This window comes from Bactrocera latifrons, unplaced genomic scaffold, assembly GCF_001853355.1.
Source record: "Bactrocera latifrons isolate USDA-ARS-PBARC rearing strain unplaced genomic scaffold, ASM185335v1 scaffold_6, whole genome shotgun sequence".
Lineage (NCBI taxonomy): Eukaryota > Metazoa > Arthropoda > Insecta > Diptera > Tephritidae > Bactrocera > Bactrocera latifrons.
Genome location: NW_017537267.1, coordinates 1,135,445 through 1,154,699, shown reverse-complemented (window position 1 = coordinate 1,154,699; position 19,255 = coordinate 1,135,445). Strand labels below are relative to the sequence as shown.

The 19,255-nt window shown below is 35.1% G+C and overlaps 1 protein-coding gene and 1 long non-coding RNA gene across 2 annotated transcripts in view; one reads left to right on the top strand and one right to left on the bottom strand.

Moving 5' to 3' along the window:
- Positions 1 to 3,079, top strand: part of LOC108974973 (transcription factor mef2A) — a 94,018-nt gene extending 90,939 nt beyond the window's left edge. Inside the window, exon 12 of the mRNA XM_018943136.1 lies at positions 2,187 to 3,079. Within this exon, the coding sequence (XP_018798681.1) occupies positions 2,187 to 3,079 (893 nt within the window). The remainder of the gene's footprint in view (positions 1 to 2,186) is intronic.
- LOC108974974 overlaps positions 1 to 16,833 on the bottom strand; it is a 31,137-nt gene extending 14,304 nt beyond the window's left edge. Inside the window, exon 1 of the long non-coding RNA XR_001993835.1 lies at positions 16,437 to 16,833. This is a non-coding gene — a long non-coding RNA (uncharacterized LOC108974974). The remainder of the gene's footprint in view (positions 1 to 16,436) is intronic.
- Between the last annotated feature and the right edge of the window lie 2,422 nt (positions 16,834 to 19,255).

Sequence of the window (19,255 nt, the reverse complement as noted above, 5' to 3'; positions counted from 1 at the left end):
CCGAGCATTTCTCTCCTAAACTCGTAACGTCACTCATCAGATGTTATCATCGTCCATGCCTCTGCATGGGGTAGCAGGACGGGGAATTTGAATAACTTGTAGAGCTTTGTTTTTGTTCGTCGAGAGAGGACTTTACTTCGCAATTGCCTACCTAGTCCGAAATAGCATCTGTTGGCAGAAGTTATTCTGCGTTGGATTTCAAGACTAACATGGCGGTTGGTGTTAATGCTGATTCCAAGATAGACGAAATCATTTGCCCTCGTTCACTACCAAACTCATTTGCTTCACTTTCTTATCCAGTTTAGGGAAAGCAGAAAAGAAGTCGACCTATAGGGAGTCTCTTGTTTGAAACCTCGTTTAGTATCGAACGGCTCGGAAAGATCCTTCCCGATCCTGACGGAGCTTTCGGTGTTGCTTAACAGCTCAGATCACACAGCCGTATTAGACTTGCGAGGATACCAAGATCTGATATAGCGGCATAAAAGTAGTTGTTTGTCGTACTGTCGAAGGCGGCTTTAAAATCGACGAAGAGGTGGTATGTATCGATCCTATATATTGTATAAGATCATGTAAAAAAATATATTCTTTGAAATTAACTGCTATTTATCTTGAGCATACTTAAAATGATCCGACTTAGGGCAAATATGCACCGTTTTGTTCGCTAACTTGTTGCCATTTTGAAGGTAACTTACAAGGCCATACTTATAGAAACCATTGCCCCTATTGGGAAAAAAAGCCAGGACAATCGATTTTCACAAATTTTTCTTGAGGTTTGCAATACTTGGTTTCAGGATCGGACTATAAGGTGAACGCCTCAGAATCTTCCAATCAAGCTCTCCCAGTTTCTGGTGAATCACTATCGATGTGATAAGTCATAAATAAGGCCCTTCTTGGCGATTGTTCGCTTCGGATGGTCCAATGGTTGCACCGACTTAAGAGGATGTCACCAAGGTAGCAGCTCATAGTAGATGATTCCCGGCCAATCACAGCAAACAAATAGCAAAATCCTACTGACCGTCAACCTTCGCTTTAGCACCGTTTGAGCCGGCTCACCGTGATTCGAACAGAACCGTTTTTACTCAACGTTGCCATAAATTCCCCACTTTTCATCACCAGTAACCATTCCCTTCAGAAATGGATTGAGTTTGTTGTATAAGATCTTTTTGCGTTAAGAGGGTATTCTATTGTAGAAATCAAATTTTGGGCAGTTTTTTAAATTTTATTTAAAAAAAAAAACCAAAAAATATTTTTACCATCCATTTTTTTATGATGTTTTTATTGATATCTTAAGAATACAGAAAAAAAATTTTACAAAAAATATTAAAAATTAAAATAGTTAGAGGTGGGAGAGACAGGTGTAAAAAGAAATGGCGCACCCTGGTGACATTGATCCTGACTCTCCTGGTGGTCTAAAAAAAAAATCAAACGAAATTCTTAATCAGTAAGGATGCTGTTATAGTCCCTACCTCAGGGAACACGAAATTTTTTTTTTTTTTTTTTTTTTTTTTGAAAAATGGCGGCTGCTTGAAAATAAAAATCATTTTTTACGCTTTTTTTTCATTCCTGAATTTTTTTAAAATATTAAAAACAAAAAATTTTGACACGATTCTGGTAAGAACGATAAAGCATTATATAAAGAAGGTTCACACAAAATTTCAAGCAAATCGGTTGTTTAGAACTTGAGATAATGCCGGCTCCGTGTGGAAAAAAGTAGTTTCGAGAAAAACGCGTTTAAAAAAGTGAGTCAAATTGCAGGCAGTCTAAGTAATTTATTAGTGCGCTAGGTACTGCGTCATTAAAGTAACTATAGCTCTTAAAATAATTTTAATTTTTAAAAGTCCTTTGGAGGATATGTTCTCAAGCGTCTAATCTGTAAAAATATGAAAAAAACGAATTTTTCAAATTTCTAGATTAGAGTACCCGCTTAACCCATTTGGCTTCTATATATCAAGCTTTTCTTTTCATTACGCCTGTAATTTAAGACTGGGTACTGTCTTAGCAGTTTTCTTTTTTTAATTCGAAATCTTATCTTTCTAACGCTATATGGTGTTAATACATCAATTGATATACGTTGATTGTAAAAATCGAATGAGACTCAGTTCACATCTAATCATATGCATATAAATAGAATAGAAAATTTTTCAATAATTTACTATAGACATCATACATTGAAAATTTTTTTCTAGCTGGACGTAAATTGGCTAAAGATATTTGCTGCAAATTTATTGAAACTTCCTCCGGACTCGATCACAATGTTAACGAGCTACTGGTCGGCATTGTCGCGCAGTCCAAACTGAATCCACAGCGTATACGTAACCTCAACGAGCGCGATCGTCAACGCCTCAGCCTACAGAGTGCTATACAAAAGCACCGGCATATGCATATAGCGCCACGACGTATGGTGCGACAGGTATCCATGTATCACGCTGACGACGATGTCGATGATGCAGCCGACAATGAGAACAACGGAGGAAACCGAGCTGGCGCTGGCACCAACAACGCCGATAACAATGATGAAAACCAAACGGCCGCTGATGAAGGCATCGGCACCGGCAGCGAACGTACCGTCAGCACCAGCCTCTCTTCAACCGGAATGGGCATCAAACTAGCAACCACGAAGAACTATGTACAACGCACGAATAAGCGTACGCTCAATCTGGAAAGTATACTCAAGATGGGTGAAAGCGAGTTAGAAGATGAAGAAGAAGCGATACAACGTCAACCGCCACTCGGGAAGCAACAACAGCAAACGCGTCCACTAAGTAAATTCGATATGCTGCTAGCTGGAGGCAAGAATAGTTTAAACGCATCCCCAAAGAATCGTCGATTTTACGGCAGTGGGGCAGTGAGTGGTGCCATCGGCGCTTTTACAGGAGGCAGGCGCTGTGTTAGCGATGGCTCAACCAGTGACAATTACACGGAGAGCAATGATCAGCTATTGGACGAAGGTAATCGGAAGACAGTGTCCAAGTTAACGAATCGCACGAAAGTGTTTCTCTCATCGGTACTGAAATTCAAGAAGGCGGTGAATATGCGGCGAAGAAACTCTTCGAGTTGTAGTGATCTATTCGTTATATAAGAGTAAAGGAAATTAGGTATGGGCAAAGAATGACTCTAGAAAAAGTAGTGCTTCGGTGATATATATTTTATTTATACTAAAATATTCAGTAACCGGTTATATGACTTTGTAAATATTTGATTCAGACAAAAATGATTTTCTTCTTGCTGAGAGTCATTAAGATACTTAATTGTAGTATATATTTTTTTATTTAAACAAGTTATGAATATAAATACATCACGTCTTCATTATAATTATCAAATACTGTTAAGATATATACTTAAATATAATACGATGCTCAAAATCGTATAAACTTCATGTATATCCTTTGGACGCAACCAATACTGATAAGCTCTTTAAGGGACACGCCTATGGACGATGACAACATCTGATGAGTCGACGTTACGAGCTTTCGAGAGAAAATTTATGGTTTTTGCGCGTTGGCCACGCCGAATATTGCATTCGATGGAACGATGAGCTGTATGAGATAATACATTGGCATAGTTCAGCGATTTAAGAGACAGCGGCTGCGCTGGCTAAGTCGTACGGATGGACGAAAACATTCCAGCTCTGAAAGTAAAAGTAGAGGAAGACTACTCCACTCCGTTGGAAACACCAGGCGGACAAGGGCCTAGCTTCGCTTAAAATTTCCAATAGGCACCATGTTGCGAAAAGAAGCCAGTAAAGAAGAGACGAGTTGTGTTCTGTCGTTTGATTAAAAACCATCCTGTAGTCCTTTCGAGACCGTGTGAGTAAAACACATGCGTGTTTTCCTTTGGGATTCTAGCACATGATATTAGCGATTTCGCAATTTCGAAAGTTGTATTGAGTATAATTTTTAGCGACTTACGTATTTCCTGTACTGGTTCGGTAGCCAGACGTATTGTTCTGTTGGCAATCTCATCATCTATATCATTTTCCGTAATTCCGATCTGGCATGGAATCCAGTATATAGGCAGCCGTTTTCCGTCAGTAACTACATCTACGCCCTCCCTGCTTTTCTAAGGTAATGTGATGTAAGATTTTTGCGTTAATTGCTTCCTGGCTACCAACGTATAACTATATTGATCTTCTTCATGTTGTGCCCTAAGTTGTTATTTATGCCAACCGCTTTCCTGACTGTAAACCGTTCGACCTGGAAGATAATATATTCTGGAAACTTAAAGGTTCGCCTAAGATAGATCCACGCAATATATCCTGGCGCCCACTCCATTAACCATTTTTGATCCGTCCGTGAAAATGTTGTAAATTCCGCTGACGAGTCGAAGGCTCAACCCACCCTGCTCTGATATGACTTTAAACCATCTCCCGCAAATAAAGCGTGAGGTTTCACCTATAGAACTTTTAATATGTAGTATATTTTATCGTCCAGTCCCCTGTTTATTGAGCCATGCCGGAAGGTCCAATTTGAAAAATTAATTTAAATTTTCATTACTAAAATATGCAAAATCGTAAATGAATTTTTTCTGAATTTCGCACTAGGTGAGCCTCTTAAAGCTCTTAAGAAGGTATATCAGGAAAGAATATATATCATAAACATACATATATCCATATCCATAAACTTCACAAGCCAATACGAAGAATAGAAGACCAAAATATCAGTTGATACTTAATTCCCCTACAGAACTTTGACTAATCTCACACGGCGAAATGAAGTCAACTGGATACTGACTGCGCTCCTGTACCGACTAACAATACTAGACAGAATAATTAATTAGAAAATCCTCAGAACAAAGAATGGGTAAAACCTCGTTATATTCAATAAAATAAGACAAAGGAAATTCCCTTACAGAGCTTTGACTAATCTCACACGGCGAAATGAAGTCAACTTGATATTGACTGCGCTCCTGTACCGACCAACAATACTAGACAGAATACTTAATTAAAATGCTCAGAACAAAGAATAAGTAAAATCTCGTTATATTCAATGAAATAAGACATAGGTAACAGCTGAGGGCAGGTAGACTACATATGTACCATACACTATACTACACTACGTCCCAGAACAAAAAATAGATTTTTTAATTATATCAGATTGTGAGAGGGATCATTGGAACTGGAAAATGAAAACAAACTATTGCAGATGTATAAAGTTTTAGCTACATTATTTAGAAACCCGTCATTAGTTCTTCAAAAGCCTCTTGTGCATAAGTTTTTAATCTGAGAACAAATTAACCTGAAAGTAAAATGCTAAGCAACGAATTGTAATGTATAGTATACTAGTAATGGTAAAGAAAATAAGAATTTTAGGAATTTTGAAACAAGGATTGCATATCAAACACACATATTTTATCAGCAATTACCACACATAAAATTTTAGAATCACTATGACTGAAGCATTGAAAGCAGCGAATGAAATGGGACAGTAATAATTGGTACATAGATTTTATTTTAAAATATTTTTATAAATCGCAATTGTACTAGTATCACAATTGTAATAAAGACACCGGCTAGATACCTTGACTACCACCATTTTATATTAAAAAAGTTATATATCATATACCAACAACGCAATAAGTAACCGCAGAGAAAACAAGTTTACGACGAACACACTGTGAGAAAGCGATTTTGAAAACTCAACGGAACAAATTAACTATACTTATGAAAGCAAATTGATACTCTACATAACATACATACATATAAAATAGATATTTGGCATACGATTTAATAAAAAAATATGAATAAAATATCTCATATTTAGCAGTATACGAGCACGATAACTTTTTGAAATGCAAATTTTGACGAAACGAAATCAGAATAGAACACGCAGACTGTAGTTAGAATGGGAGGTAATAAAAAATCGAAAATAACTGCTTTTTATAGCAAACTAATAACGGTAATTAGTTAATCAATAAGMAGAAATGAAAAATTGAAAATTAGACCCAGTAATTTCATACTATTTGTAAATAGAATTTGTACATTTCATACTTTCCTAAAACTTTACACTTTTTCCTCACAATATACATATATATAAGTATATATATGGTATATATAGAATTAAGCATATGTTATGTGTAATAATTACAAATTAAAAACAAATAATCACAGGAGACTGAAATTGCATCAAAAATTAATAATACCTAATAAGCTGCGTTTATAAAAAGCATTAGGCTAAAAGTACTTTCAAATTATTTCAACAATAATTATGCAAAATTAAATCAAAGAATGAATCAAATTATATTTTAATGTAAAAAAAATATTATTGTACTTGTATACAGTTCACAAAATAGAATTTGATCTATTTTCGAAATGTACTACTCTGACAAGAAATAGTAAGACTTTGTTCGTAATTTTAAAAGTCTTAACTTATCTTCAAAATCTATGTCGTCGCTCAAAGTAACCACCCTTTGTCCCAATAGACTTGTGCCCATGTTTTTTTCAACCTTCGAAACAGTTGCTACAGTCAATTTCCAGAATAGTCTTCAATGCGCGTAGCGTTTCAGGTTTAATGGCTTCAATTGACTCAAAACGAATTCGTCGAAGCGGTCGTTTTTAGTTTGCTAAATAACCAGAAGTCACACTGAGCTAAATCAAGCAAGTACGGTGCTTTGCGAAAGCGCACGAAGAATCAATGCAGTAGTTAACGGTGCATTTTCGTGGTAAAAAAAATCGGAGAGCTGTCGGCCCATAACTCAGCCCTTTTTTTACGAGTAGCTTCGCGCAAATGACGCATAACACTCAAATAATATTCCTTTTTAACAGTTTGCCCGATCGGTAGGAGTTCGGAGTGCACCACACCTCGATAGTCGAAGAAGACTTCATTTATGTCAACTTTTCTGTACGAACTTTGAAACGTGGACAAATGTGGCAATGGTTAGCCATTCTTACTTATGGTTATATGCTCGAGGGCCAGCAGCTTGGAAGCATATCCCATTTGATATATCTTCCCATGCCAAGTTAAAAGTGCTATATATTAAGTATTTTATAAGATGTTTCTTACCAGGCTTTTTTTCTTATTTGTCTCTCTTTGATTCCATGAAAACGTATTGATTAATTTGGTATGTATTTAAATTTTCCCACTTAAGATGAGTCAAGATATAAATGGATGGCCCTGCTTATGATATGGCATGTATCTCATTGCCCGTAATGAAATCACTGGGTAGCAATAGCAATATAGCGAAATAAGTGCTTTGACGTTATGGATTGAAAATGATGAACGTAAGAGATGACTGGAAGCATAGGAACGAGACCACAAATATAGTAATTATGGATGAGTGGGTGGAAGTAGATAAACAAAAACATTAATTGCTTCAAGTTCTTCTCAATTAACAAAATTTTCGTTATTTCTGACTGACACAAGAGATTCATATAGGGTATAAAGAAGAATTAAATCGTTAATCAACCTTAAATCGTTAATCAACCTCCCAAGAAATAAACTCAGGATCCTGGTTGCATTCTATATCGGCCACTGCAAGCTGAAAAGGCACTTAACTAACATGGGCCTATCATCTTGCGCCAACTGTCGGTTTTGCGACAGGGATCCTGAAACCCCGGAGCACCTGCTAATCGACTGCATTGCAGTCTGTAGGCGCAGGTCGAAGGCCCTTGGAGCCATGTTTCCGGATAGGGATCACATCGCCTCGCTAGCACCCAGCAAAATACTGAACTTCGTCAATATGCTGGGGCTAAGCGAGTCCCTGCGAGTTAGGAGAGGGCACAATAGACCTGTGGTCGCAGTGCATTCCTCAGTTATGTATCTATCTATAAAGAAGTGATGGAAGCCTGATGAACTAGAATCGCTATGACTTCAACTCAATCAATCACACTTTCATGATTTATATCATGATTTTGCTAGGGAAAGGAAATCTATATCAGCTGTGTAGGAGAAAAAAATTGGTGTATTTCTATAAATTGGACCCTAATAATTTATTTCTTGTACTAAATATTTTGAATGATATTCTCATAACTCAAGTTTCAAGGTTTCTTAAAAGTCGAAGACTATTCCTTTTTGTTTTCCATAAATATAAGCATAAGTATAAGTATAAATAATTAAAAACAAATACCGACAACGGGCAACATTAAAATAGATTTTCCATTTGCTTCAGTAGTTAAGTATATGAAAATATAAATTATACAAAGAAAAGCTAAATCAAATTTAAAAATATTATATATATGCTTTGATTTAATGAAAACTATTATATGTATACAGTTATAGAAATAATTTCTGAAAAGCAGTAAAAATTCATTTATTTAAACTGTAAACTAAAAGCAGATATAAAATAAAATTTGAATTTATTCAATTCTAAATGTGATATAGGTCGGTTATCTCAAATGCTGCATTGCATAAAAATAATTTATATTGATGTTATAAGTGTTGTTCTTTTCAAATATTTAGCATTTGTTGTAAAGTTGCATAATGTTGGAAATATTTTACAATTATTCTGCAAAACAAAATTATAATAACAAAAACATATTTTACCTATGTACATATATTGCAATTAAAAGAGTTATTTAGACATTAACTAATTATTAAAAAGTATCAATTTATAATGTATACTACAAAACTTGTAAATAAAGAAATGCTATAATAAACAAATTTTAGGCTTCAGATTTTTTATTTAAACAACAACTGGACAGCTCAAGATATATAACTATATAATATGCCTTGGAAATATTTAGCTCAGGTTGGGCTGAACCTAAATAAGCAATGCAAAATATTAATGAAGTTCCGCATTGAAAAATGTGTTGAAATCACATTAAATGAGTGATAAAAAATATCATTTGAATTATAAAGGTATTTTTTCACTAAAATTTAATAATATTGCTTCTAAACAGCAGGTTTTTTTTCTGTTTCTTCTAAATTGTAAACTTTCCTATTTTGTCACAAAACTGGAACTAACCAAAAAGTGATTCAGAGTGAAAAGCAGTCATGCTTAAAAGAAAAGTAAAGAATGGACAATATTTTAGTAGAAATATAAGCAGAGTATTTACACTTTAGATTCATATATCAAATGAAATTTACTAAGAATACGAATATAATTAATAATATGGAAAATTGGCAACATAGCCCCCATTTGGAGTGATAGAGAATAAGAGAAGAGAAGCACGGACAATGTTTTACTATAGATCCTAGCAGAGTTTTTAGACTTTAAATTCATACTTAAAATATAATTCATAATTATATATGACCATACGGTTAAGTAAGTATAACCCTTTATGGAATGTAATGAAGACATTGCAGTCGAAATCATAATAAATAAATACACCAGGATTATATGATAAGTACCAAAGCAAACAAAAAATAAGTTTTCTAGAGGCAGTCAGACTAGGCCACGTTATAAAGATAGCCTTCACATTCAACTCCACTTTCTGACTGAACTTAAAAACCTTATATTAGAATTTAGAACCAAAAAATGTAGAACCGAATGGATGATGACAGCAATTCGTAATCTAAACCTACCAAATTATTTTTGAGAATATGTTCACATGTTAGAAGAGCTGCTTTTCTTCGTCAAATTAGGTCGTTTTTTCTGCAGTTCAACGTCGAATCATTTGGTATATTAGATTATTTTAACATTTTTGCTCTTCTCGGGTAGTCGAAGTATTGCAAACCTTGTAGATACCAAAAAATTGTTATTTTCACGTTTCCGGGCGTAAGCAACATTTTCGGCTTCGAAACCACTTCGCCGAATGAACACTTTTAATTGTTGCTTACCCTTTGGTATATATTTAGAATCTTCATTGATAGAACTTGTGCAACATATTCTGATATTTGAAATTCCTTCATATTGTTTGACGAAGCTGTGACTGCAGGTTCAAATATTTTTACCTTATTGTAAAACCTTGCAATTATAGGCATTTCTTAAACTTCATTATATTATAAACACATACTATAAATCGTATTGACTTTACCCTTATTTACTAATTTAATATTTTTACAATTCATTCTTAATAATAACAAAGAAAGTATTTAATATACATTAACATTCCAGACACTCTCGGGAAATTACACAATGATTCACATTTGTTGCCAAGTACTTCCTAACTACTGAAACTAACAACACGACTTTGCAGAAAAACATAAATAATTGTATATTTAAATACTTACATATTATATATTATATATGTAAATGCATATCTAAACGTTAAGTGAAATATTCATAGATGAACAAAAAGCGGGCTTCATTAACCACAATTCTGCTCAAAGTGCTATTAGAATATTTTCGAAAAAAAAACTCCAGCCTTGAATGATTCGATTCAGTACAAACAGCGAAAATAGAAATGACTGACGCTCTGTTGTTAGCTCGGCTATAATAGCGTAAGCGGTATCTATGCCAGTAGAGAAGAATAAATTATTAAAAAATAAAACAGTTTACCGGTTGATAATGATAGTCCTACTCAGTCAAAAAAAGTCCCGATCCTCTTTAAGCCTAACAGCACAATTATCGCTCTACTGTACTCGCAGAAGTCCTGTAGAAGCAATCTAAAATGCATTTAGTACTGAATGAAGAACAATCAATATTTTTTATGAAAAGTGTGTCTAACAATACGTAGTTGGCTTACAAAATAATGACAAGTTTAGATTTAAATACATTTCAATACATATTCGCGGAGCAGCAGTATTAAAGATTTAGTTAAAAACTGTCCTAACATTAAAGCTTCAATTTGGATTAACGAACAAATCCAGCGTACCCGTATTGACTCGAACAGACAGCTAGACGATTTAATCAAGCAACAAGTATAATTTTCATTAAAATGTACATATTTATGTGTGTTTCCCAAATGTTACTCATACTACACGTACGCTCTATTATAATGAATATTTGCACCAATTCAAAACTTAATAAGTTTTTTTGGTATAGTTATAAAGTTAAGTAAATCTGGTTTATTTTTTTCTGATACATTTTATAAATCTTTTTTGAGATAATAGTGAAAAATCTAGTCCAGTAAAAATAACCCTAAAGTATTTTTATTTTTTTTTTCAGCCATTATGTGTATCGATTTTCGATTTTGATTTTAATTTTCTGACTTATTTACCCAACTCTCAACATTTTCAATAATATATAAATATATACATACTATATACCATATTCAATTACGCCATTCACTTCACTTAACTCTATAAGTGGAGCAGACAAACTACTTCAAACAATGAGAAGTAGTTTTTTGTTCAGTTATTATCACAATTCTTTTGGGCTGAGTCATTGAATTTATTATTTGGCTACTTCTTTTCTTACTTCTTTTCTTTCTTCTAATATTCGCAGACAAATTACTAAATCTTGCAATTACAATGCTCTCTTTACTTAAGTATTATTTCTCTTGTGAGTCGCTCCACACGCGAGTAGGGAGTTTAAGTACAATACAAGCATTAAGAGTACTTTTGGCACTTAAGACCACAAAGACTAGAAATAATAAATGTAGTTACATTACGAACTTATTGGTTGAAATTAGGTGTGGATGACCGAGTGCATTACTGGTAATTTTATACTCGTGCAAGCTTCAGCTAGTGCTTAAGTATATTTACATTTATTGATTGTACTCGTACGAAGGATATTGAGGAAAATTGGCAAAAAGTACTTATTAAAATTGGAAAAAATGTATATATTTAGGAACTCAACCGATACTCAAGCGTATATTGTGTTTCCTGGTAAAAGGTAATTTAGTAAAAAAGAGTTTAATGAGTAAATGAAAGTTTGTATTTTATAAATATTAACTCTCAAGTAGTAAACTAAAAAACTTTTCTGACAAGATCGCAGTGCTCAGCGATGATGATGGCATAAAAAAATTTCTACGTGTTTTAATACAAATCTTTATTATCGCCATCGAAATAGGTATACCAGTATACCAACGATGAATTAAATTTTCCATATATTTGTTATAAGCCTGCAGCGGATTTCGGTTTATTTCGGATTTGACTCATTTCAAGAGCGCAATTTCCTAGATTGTTGGACAGTTTCTACTTGAATTCATAAGCACACGTCTCATAACTAGTTATTATGCGCTTGATGAAAGCTACGGCGGCAAGCACCTCTTTTGCAACATTTACTTCACATCATTATTAATAAGGATTAATGTGTGTAATTTGAGTCATCGACACGTTTCATACACAAAACATTAACCAGAATGTATTAAGTCCTTATATAAAAAAAGGTGGAGATCCTCTGCTATCTCTCTATTGACAACACCCCGTTTGCAAGTACTGATTTCATGTTATCATCTTGAACTAAGCTGGATGGACAACATTCGCGGTGGCTTCACGTTCTTCACTGAAAGCCTTGTGCCACTCAAATGCTGGTGTAGAGTAAATTCCCAAAATACTTCTGCAACATTTTGAGTGATTCCATAAGCGTGATTCCATTGGAAACACGAAATTTCGTTATTCAATCTTTTTCCCCTTGTTAAAATTGCCAGACAAGTATTTGGCATCGAATACAAACACAAACTATACAAAATAATGAAATACCCCACTTGCCGATGCCCAGCTGGTGATGTCCTTTTAAAAGTAAAGGCTAATATAAGCGCCGATCAAGAAATACGGTGAACGGTACAAGGAAGGAGACGAGTAGATCCTTGTGACATTTATTATAGTGCCCATTTAAAGGAGCGCAAAGTCCGTCGCCGAGGTAAAAGGTGATTATGAGGARGACTATCATTCACCCCGGTGAATGAACATCTAGCCATAATCCGCATCAAAGCGAAGTTCTTCAAAATATCGTTGATTTGCGCCCACGCCCCGACGGAAGAGAAAACATGCCTTCTATGAGCGCTTGGAGCACACCTATAAAAGCTGCCCCCGACATGGTGTCGGGCTAGGATGGACAAAGAATGTATACTTGACACAGCAATCGGCACATTCAGCCTCTCTGATTAAATATTCACAAATGGGATAAGGCTGAACGACTCGTCGGGGTCCGAAATAGAGTTATCTGTAGTACGTAGAAAAATTCATCAAACTTCCTGGCTGTCTCCGGATCGAAATGCCCCCAACCAAATCGATCATGTTTTGATAGACAGAAGACACGTCTTCAGTTTTTTTAGACGTGTGTACACTCCGAAGCCCTGACATTAAGTTACAGTGAGATAAGCCTCCTTTTAATATACCGGATTTTCCATCACCTTATGGTCGAAGCAGCTGCTATGCCCGAACTTAGTATTCCCACAAAACTAACGCCGCTACGTAATCTGACATCGAGCAACACCAAAAGCTCCGTCACGATCGAGAATGACTTATCTGAGCCGTTCGATACCAAGCGATGTTTTAGACAAGTAGACTCCGAGTTACTTCTTCAATCTATTGCTGGAGAATATAATACGAGCTGCTGAGATGTAAGCCGATAATATTGATGTCAGTCAATGGAACGATGAACTGTACGAGACATTGACATAGATCAGCGAATCAAGAGACAGCGGCTGAACTGTCTAGGTCATGTTGTTCCGATGAAGGAGAACACTCCAGCATTGAAGATGTTCGATTTAGTACCCACCGGTAGAAGCAGAGGAGGAGGAAGACCTCCACTCCGTTGGAGAGATCAGATGGAGAAGAACCAGACTGCACTTGGTATATCGAATCGATACCAAATAGCGAAAAAATAAAAGATTGGCGGGCTGTTTTTAACTCAGGTATAACCATGTAAGAGGTATCTACGCTAGTTAGTTAGAAGAAGGCATGTTTATAGTAGTTACTCCCAAAAATAGTAAAATCGGGTCAAAACTACCACCAACTCACATATTTTCCTGAAGGAATTTTCCGGACTTTAATTATTGCCAAACTCTGAGTTTAATCGGCGCTTCTTAAACACTTGAGACCTGCTCATAAACACAAAATCTTAAACTCCCTGATACCTGATCTGAGGATTTCTTAGTCAACTAAATTTAAGAAGTCATATCGATTTATATACTTTTTGCATTCCCGAAACTATCTCATTTAAATTCAACACTATGAAACAATAATTCCTTTTTATGCTGGCATTATTGCTCACTTTAATCTCCAATAAAGCAGAAAATGTCTAACCAAATATACCTTTTACCAAATTTCCAACTTCAATACACTTGTGAACTATGTACATATTTTATTTATAACAAATACTCCGATTCACCAAAAGTGTATAGTTATATACCTAAAACTATGCAAATACATATGTATGTATCTGTGAAAGCAATTGGCCATAAAAGCAATTGTGTCTGTCTAGAAGGGCAATTGATGTTGTCTGCCGGTTGTCGCCCTGCGGTCTCCTCACGACAATTTATGTGTATCCCCGTGAAATATGCACAGTACTCCATACATGAAGCACATGAACTTTCCATACATATATACGTACATATGTACAGCAATATATTATTCTCATATATTAGCCATGAGTTAGAATTCATGTGCCCCGTTTGACATAATCCACCTGCTCCAGGTGAATTTCACATATTTTCACGCCAAATTGTGATATAAAAGAACTGTATCTCATGCAGGTAATTGTATTGCATTCTCACAGGCGATGAATGAATGTATATATATGCATACGTGGACAGCGGTACTAGCGTTTATTGTACCTATTTGCACATTTGAGATCTCAAAGCAACACCTCTCTCGTATGTCACTCTTTCTCGCATCATTTTCGCCTGTCCTTAAACTGATTTATTGTGCTCGCATAATGACAATCTTTGCTACGATTTTTTTCATTTACTGTTTGTATGTATGTATACTTCTTAGTTGCCTATTTTCCTAGACGCAACAGCGCACAAAAATAGCTACACTTTTCTAAAATCAATGCAAAAGTTCCATCGATTCTTATTGCTTACAAAATAGGAGCAAAATTCTTACAAAAATAGTCAGATTTTTTTCATAATATAGAAATTCTTGGTTCATTCTCCAATACCTATATCATTCCCCGCAAAGTAATCCCTCTTTGCCCCAATATACTTATTTCAACGTTTTTTATAATTCTCGAAACAGTTGTTAAAGTCAATTTCCGGAAAAGGAATTGGGAGTGCATCACACCTCTATAATCGAAAAAAATAACCCTGATTCTCGACCTGCTTTGACGGGGTTTTTTCGGCCTCGGCTCACCTTTGTCACGATGTTCGGCCGATTCTATTTCCAGATCGCAAGCATAGATCCAAGATTTATCGCCTTGTAATAGTAATGTTTCATGACAGCCTGTGGTAGTCGGAAGGCATTGTTCCAGAGACGTTAAGGCGACGCTTTTTTGAAAAAATTTAGTGATTTTGGAACCAAACGTACTTTCAATTTTCTTTTTTTTCATCCCAAAACTTGCATTTAATATTAAAGTGGAAAACTCCACTAAATTGGTGGCTATTTTTTTCAACAGACGTGTAAATACATTTAGGCAAAATAAAAAAGTTATTTACGAAGTTAATCACATACTCGTATACTTCAGATATATAAGTATACAATATATTGTATATCTGTACATATAAGTGAATACATAGACACACGTACATATACTACATGTATACATTGCGGACCTAAACTGGGACTAAATGTACACCTGTGACTTAAAATACGTGACTACTTTGGGTTTGGCGAGATTTGCTAAATCGTTTTCTCTGGAGTATATAAAAACACACACATATCTACAACCTCTATTAAATATTATATGTATGTGTATGAAAGTGTTCGCAAAAGAAATGACAGCGCCAAACGTGCATAAAATATTAAATTAATTGCATAAAATATTCTTACTTAACCATGAAGTGAGTTATAATGCTGTTGTAAATTTTATATGGATTCGATTTTAAGAAGTAAACGCGCGTAAAAAGTGCTTTAAATATTTTAAAGGCAGGGTTACATGTCATCTGTGGTGTAATTATGTGGTTTTTTTAAAGAAGAATATAGAGTCGTTTATAGTGACATTTGCAGGAGTACTTAAACTCCGCCTTAATTGAACGATGCTAAATTAGGAAGCCATGAAAGTTGGTGGTTTGCTACCGTTGATTCACTACGGGTTTCGTTTTAGAATGCCAGACCCCTATAGAGTTTTTCAAACTTGGATATCTAATAAGTATTACAAACGAAACGAAAATTCTACTTGTAGAGTCAGCAAGTTTCAAGATGGCAAGTATTCACTCCTACTATACATTTATTTGGTCGCTAAGTTGATTGCGGGGTCACTGCGACTTCAGCTGCAGGGTTAAAAAAGAGCCACAATTTTTTATTGAATTTATGAAGAAATGTAGTTGGAGATCGAAGGAATTGAAGATAATTGTGTTACTAGTTTCCATAAAAAGATGTACATCTAGGATTCGGAAATTCGACTTATCACTGCTTATAAACTTCACTGTATTTCATAATATTCAAAGCGTATTCTAATTTGTATCTACAATACCTGCCATATGAAAACGCTGGACTGTGCTATTTGAAGCGCTTTATTAGATAAACACCATAAATTCATCATTGTAATAATTCATTAGAAGAAATATTACATACCTTATCATAAAGCTATTGAGATCCTCTGATACCAAAACGATGATTTTCAAGAACTGATTCGTTAAATTTATAATATATATAGTATGTATGTACATGGAGGATGGACAACTTAAATGAGGCAAGTTTTCGATGACTTCACGACCTTCACTGAATGCTTTGTGTCACTCAAATATAGGGATTTAATGTTCGTGATAAAGTAGATTCCGCATAGCAGTTCTTCAAACAAACTTTGCAAACATCACATGTCTGTATGTATACTTATTTACGCCTTGTAAATTTGCTTTTAATTTCCATTAACCGCACCAAATTAGTTTCATTGAAAATTTACATTATTAACCAAACCTCCGAATTCACCGAATATTTTGAAAGCGCATTCGCGGGAAAAAAAACTTTTATTCACAACATTTAATTCTGCTAAACGGTTTTTTGTTGTTGAAAATATAATCACATATATTTCATCGCCCTGTGAGTTTTTAGTTTTACGTGTTAATTTTAAATGAACCTCAGCAAAAGGTTTTGTACAACTATATACTTTGTACATAGAAATATATATTTAACTTTGTAGAATACCTGAATTCATGCTAAAAACTAAACAGCAAATTCTAAATAAGAAATATTTTGAGCTAACCCTTGGCGTTCAGCCAAAATTAGCTTATGCTTCCACTGTCTACCCAGGAAATTCAGGCGAATGTTAAAAAAAAAAATTATTTGGTAGCAAAAAGTAGTTAAAGCATATTAGAAATAATGTCAAAACGTACACTCATTGAGTTCAAGGTATGTGAGGTGTACAATAACTTTTTTCTTTGTATTATAGTTTTAATATTGTTTATTTACTTAATTAAATACTACTTAATTACTTTATAGCCATTTTCTTCAGATATAATTCACTTTTGTTTACGGTCCTCTCAATCCTCTTATATCACAGATAAATATTATTGGTGTTGTAGACTTAATTTTTTTTAAATAGAGCTACAAATTCCATCTTTAGTCTCTGTAGTTTTGCAAACAGGGAAAGTCAGGGTTAATTTTATAATTAACTTCACCTTGCGTTCTTCTGTCCTATTAGGATCGTCATATATCCATGATTAGTGGAATGTTATTTTTGATTGTGAGTTCGAATAATTCAGTTCTTCCGTACAAAAATTACTCTTTTTACGATTTAAAAAAATTTATTGAACCAATCTTATATCTTATAATTCTTCTGCCTCGATGCAGCGCTCCCAGCGCGACTTCCAAGCATTGAAGGACTCACGGAAGGCGTTTTCCGGAATAGCATTGAGAGTCGAAGTGCATGCTGCTTCGATCCCCTCTGTCGTATCAAAATGCTTACCTTTCATCGGTCTTTTCAGGCAAAGAAACAAAAAAAGTCCGAGGGTTCCACATCCGGCCTTGGTTAGGTAGCTGTTCACAAGAAAGCCACAATTTCTAGTCTTCAGTGAACACTTTTGGGATCATCTTCGCGCACATTTTGCGCATGTTCAAGTTTAATGATTTGTCGGCGTTTGTCGAAGTCGCAGGTCTCCCAACACGGTCTTCTTCAGCGACCTCTTCCCGGTCCTCCAAGAAGGCCTGGTGCCACCGAAATACACCACTTCTTGCTAAAGCAACATCTGGGTAAGCCTGCTTGTTCATATCACAGATCTCTATCCCAGATTTATCGAATTTCACACAGAATTTTATCATGTCTGCTCTAACGAACGCTGCGTTTTCGGCTTGCGCGAAATGTTTGTCTTGGCTCTCTAGGTGCTTGGGGACAACTGACCAGCTGCTTCTTCGTTACCTAGGACTTCTCTACCGAATCCAGGCGGTGCGCGCATCCGAACTACAGAGACGGCGCAAGAAAATCAATCCTATTACTTTCCTAACAAACCCTGCATTCTACATTTGAATCCCTTCATAATAGTTTTATGCTTCGAATTCCTTCCCTCACGAACTGCGCTACTCATTCATGGCAACAGCCGCGTGATATAAAATTAACGCTTATAGTTCAATTATAAGAAGAACTAAGGAATAATTAGCGACTTTCACATCCCTCCTCTTTGTGCTAATCCGAATAACATCAAATTTACGACATGAATTCCTACCGGGAATTAATATCAATTTATGTTGAACGAATAAGTTGCATGCTTCAACAGCAACACCAAATATTGTGCATGCCCCAAAGGGCAGCAAAATGAGTATTTGAAGTGCTCACCAGCTGTAGTGCTGGCAGCCACTAGTCAACACCGGAAGTATGTTAAACTCACTATCTGTGTAAAATTTATGCACAAAAATTGTTAAGGTCCCACAGCGTCAACATGTACTTCTCACGCTAAAATTCGCGGCATAAAGTATGCGAAACAAAAACAAAACAAATCATCGATACATGTTCAACGAAAAACGCATATGATGAGGAAAAAAACGAGTTGCCAAATAGTTTTGTTTTTGTATATTTCCATGCTCATGGTATAGCATATTTGTATGCTTTAATTTATTGGTCAAAAAAAAACTATGCTTGAAATTATATTTGCTTAAGTTTTTATCTCATGCATTTTTAGAAAATAAGCTTTCCAAGGTGAAAATTCAAAAGTTTTTGCATCCACCCTGAACAGGGTGGGTAGATTACCACGAAGTTTATTCCTTCCCAGACAGAACGTCGTAAATCCTATAAAAGAAAGGGAAGCAAGAAATGTATCACCCTTTATATGGTCGCATTTGTTTAATCTGATATTACCACGTCTTGCGAATCAAGACATCTCACTCATTGGTTACTTCTTTTATTCAGAAAAATTATCGAAAATTGAAGGAAAGATAATGTTTTAATTACACATGTATTTACA